We start from the raw sequence: 1,098 nt of genomic DNA on the forward strand, positions 1-1,098 counted from the left end.
TACAAGTTCGGCCATGCCTTTTCCACAAGTTTGGTCATGCCTCGGGATGAACTAGCGGGATTCCGGAGCGAAGCGACGGAATTCAGCTAGTATCACATAATCTCTGTAGATCGGTTAGTAAATCTCAGTTGTTATCCTCAGGTAACTGCCTCACCACTCACTACACCCATGAGACATTTGTTCAGTGCTTACCGTGGAACTGGCTCTGTGTATGCTCTCATAGGAACACTGTATGGAACCAACATATCGGCTGCCTATATTCCAACGCATACGTATTCCTGTAGCATGATCAGTTTCACCAACCCTTGCGTCAATTGTAAGTCTTACCTAGGTACAAATCAGAAGCTATAGCTATAGGTACTCGTACATAATATCGCCCATCTGATGAGGGAATACTATGAGACGGCCATGCTACGACACAGTCCACATGCGTCTAATATAGCAGTTGTTCGTCCGGAAATCGAAGAAAGAAGGAAGACAGGTTAGGAGAAAGCCAACCATTCCGAGAACGAAAATTATCCGTTCAGGATAAAATCCACCCCGGGCGGGAATTTGACCATTGTCTTTTGTATGTACTTGTATTTTTTTATGTATTAATATGTATTTTAATAATTTTCAGCTCCTCTTTCGTGGACCATCATGTCAGTGTTGCTGACGATTCTGGGCACCACTCTATGCCTGTACGGGCATTGGCACTTCAGAACCGCTCTGTTCACACATGGACTTATGTTCTCCAGCTTGGCGACCTATGTGTTCACAGTCCATGAGAGTTCGGCCGTTCCTATGCCATCTGGTGAGCTGAGAATATTTTATTTATTTATATATTTATTTAATAGATTTGATAGAGGGCTGATTGAGAGGCTGACGAAAAACGCCGACCCCGTCTGAACACGGGAAAAGGCGAAGAAAAAGAGGAAGAACAGATAGAGGGAACTGTAACTGCTAATGTCTTATCGTCCCGAAATCAAAGAGAGGAGGAAGACAGGATAGGAGAAAGCCAGTCGTTCCAAGAACAAACATTATCCTTCAGGATAAAATCCGCCCCGGGCGGGAATCGAACCCGCAGGCTAGTGCTTACAAGGCAGACGCGCTGGAAAA

The 1,098-nt window shown here is 44.9% G+C and overlaps 1 protein-coding gene across 1 annotated transcript; it reads left to right on the forward strand.

The window, feature by feature from the left end:
- Positions 1 to 130: 130 nt before the first annotated feature.
- LOC103523166 (transmembrane 7 superfamily member 3-like) lies at positions 131 to 793 on the forward strand (the record flags this gene model as incomplete). Its single annotated transcript, XM_008488233.2, has 2 exons — positions 131 to 316; positions 620 to 793. Coding segments are annotated over exons 1-2 (322 nt in total), but the record flags the coding sequence as incomplete, so codon positions are not given.
- Between the last annotated feature and the right edge of the window lie 305 nt (positions 794 to 1,098).

Source organism: Diaphorina citri, unplaced genomic scaffold (assembly GCF_000475195.1).
Source record: "Diaphorina citri unplaced genomic scaffold, Diaci psyllid genome assembly version 1.1 scaffold16392, whole genome shotgun sequence".
Lineage (NCBI taxonomy): Eukaryota > Metazoa > Arthropoda > Insecta > Hemiptera > Psyllidae > Diaphorina > Diaphorina citri.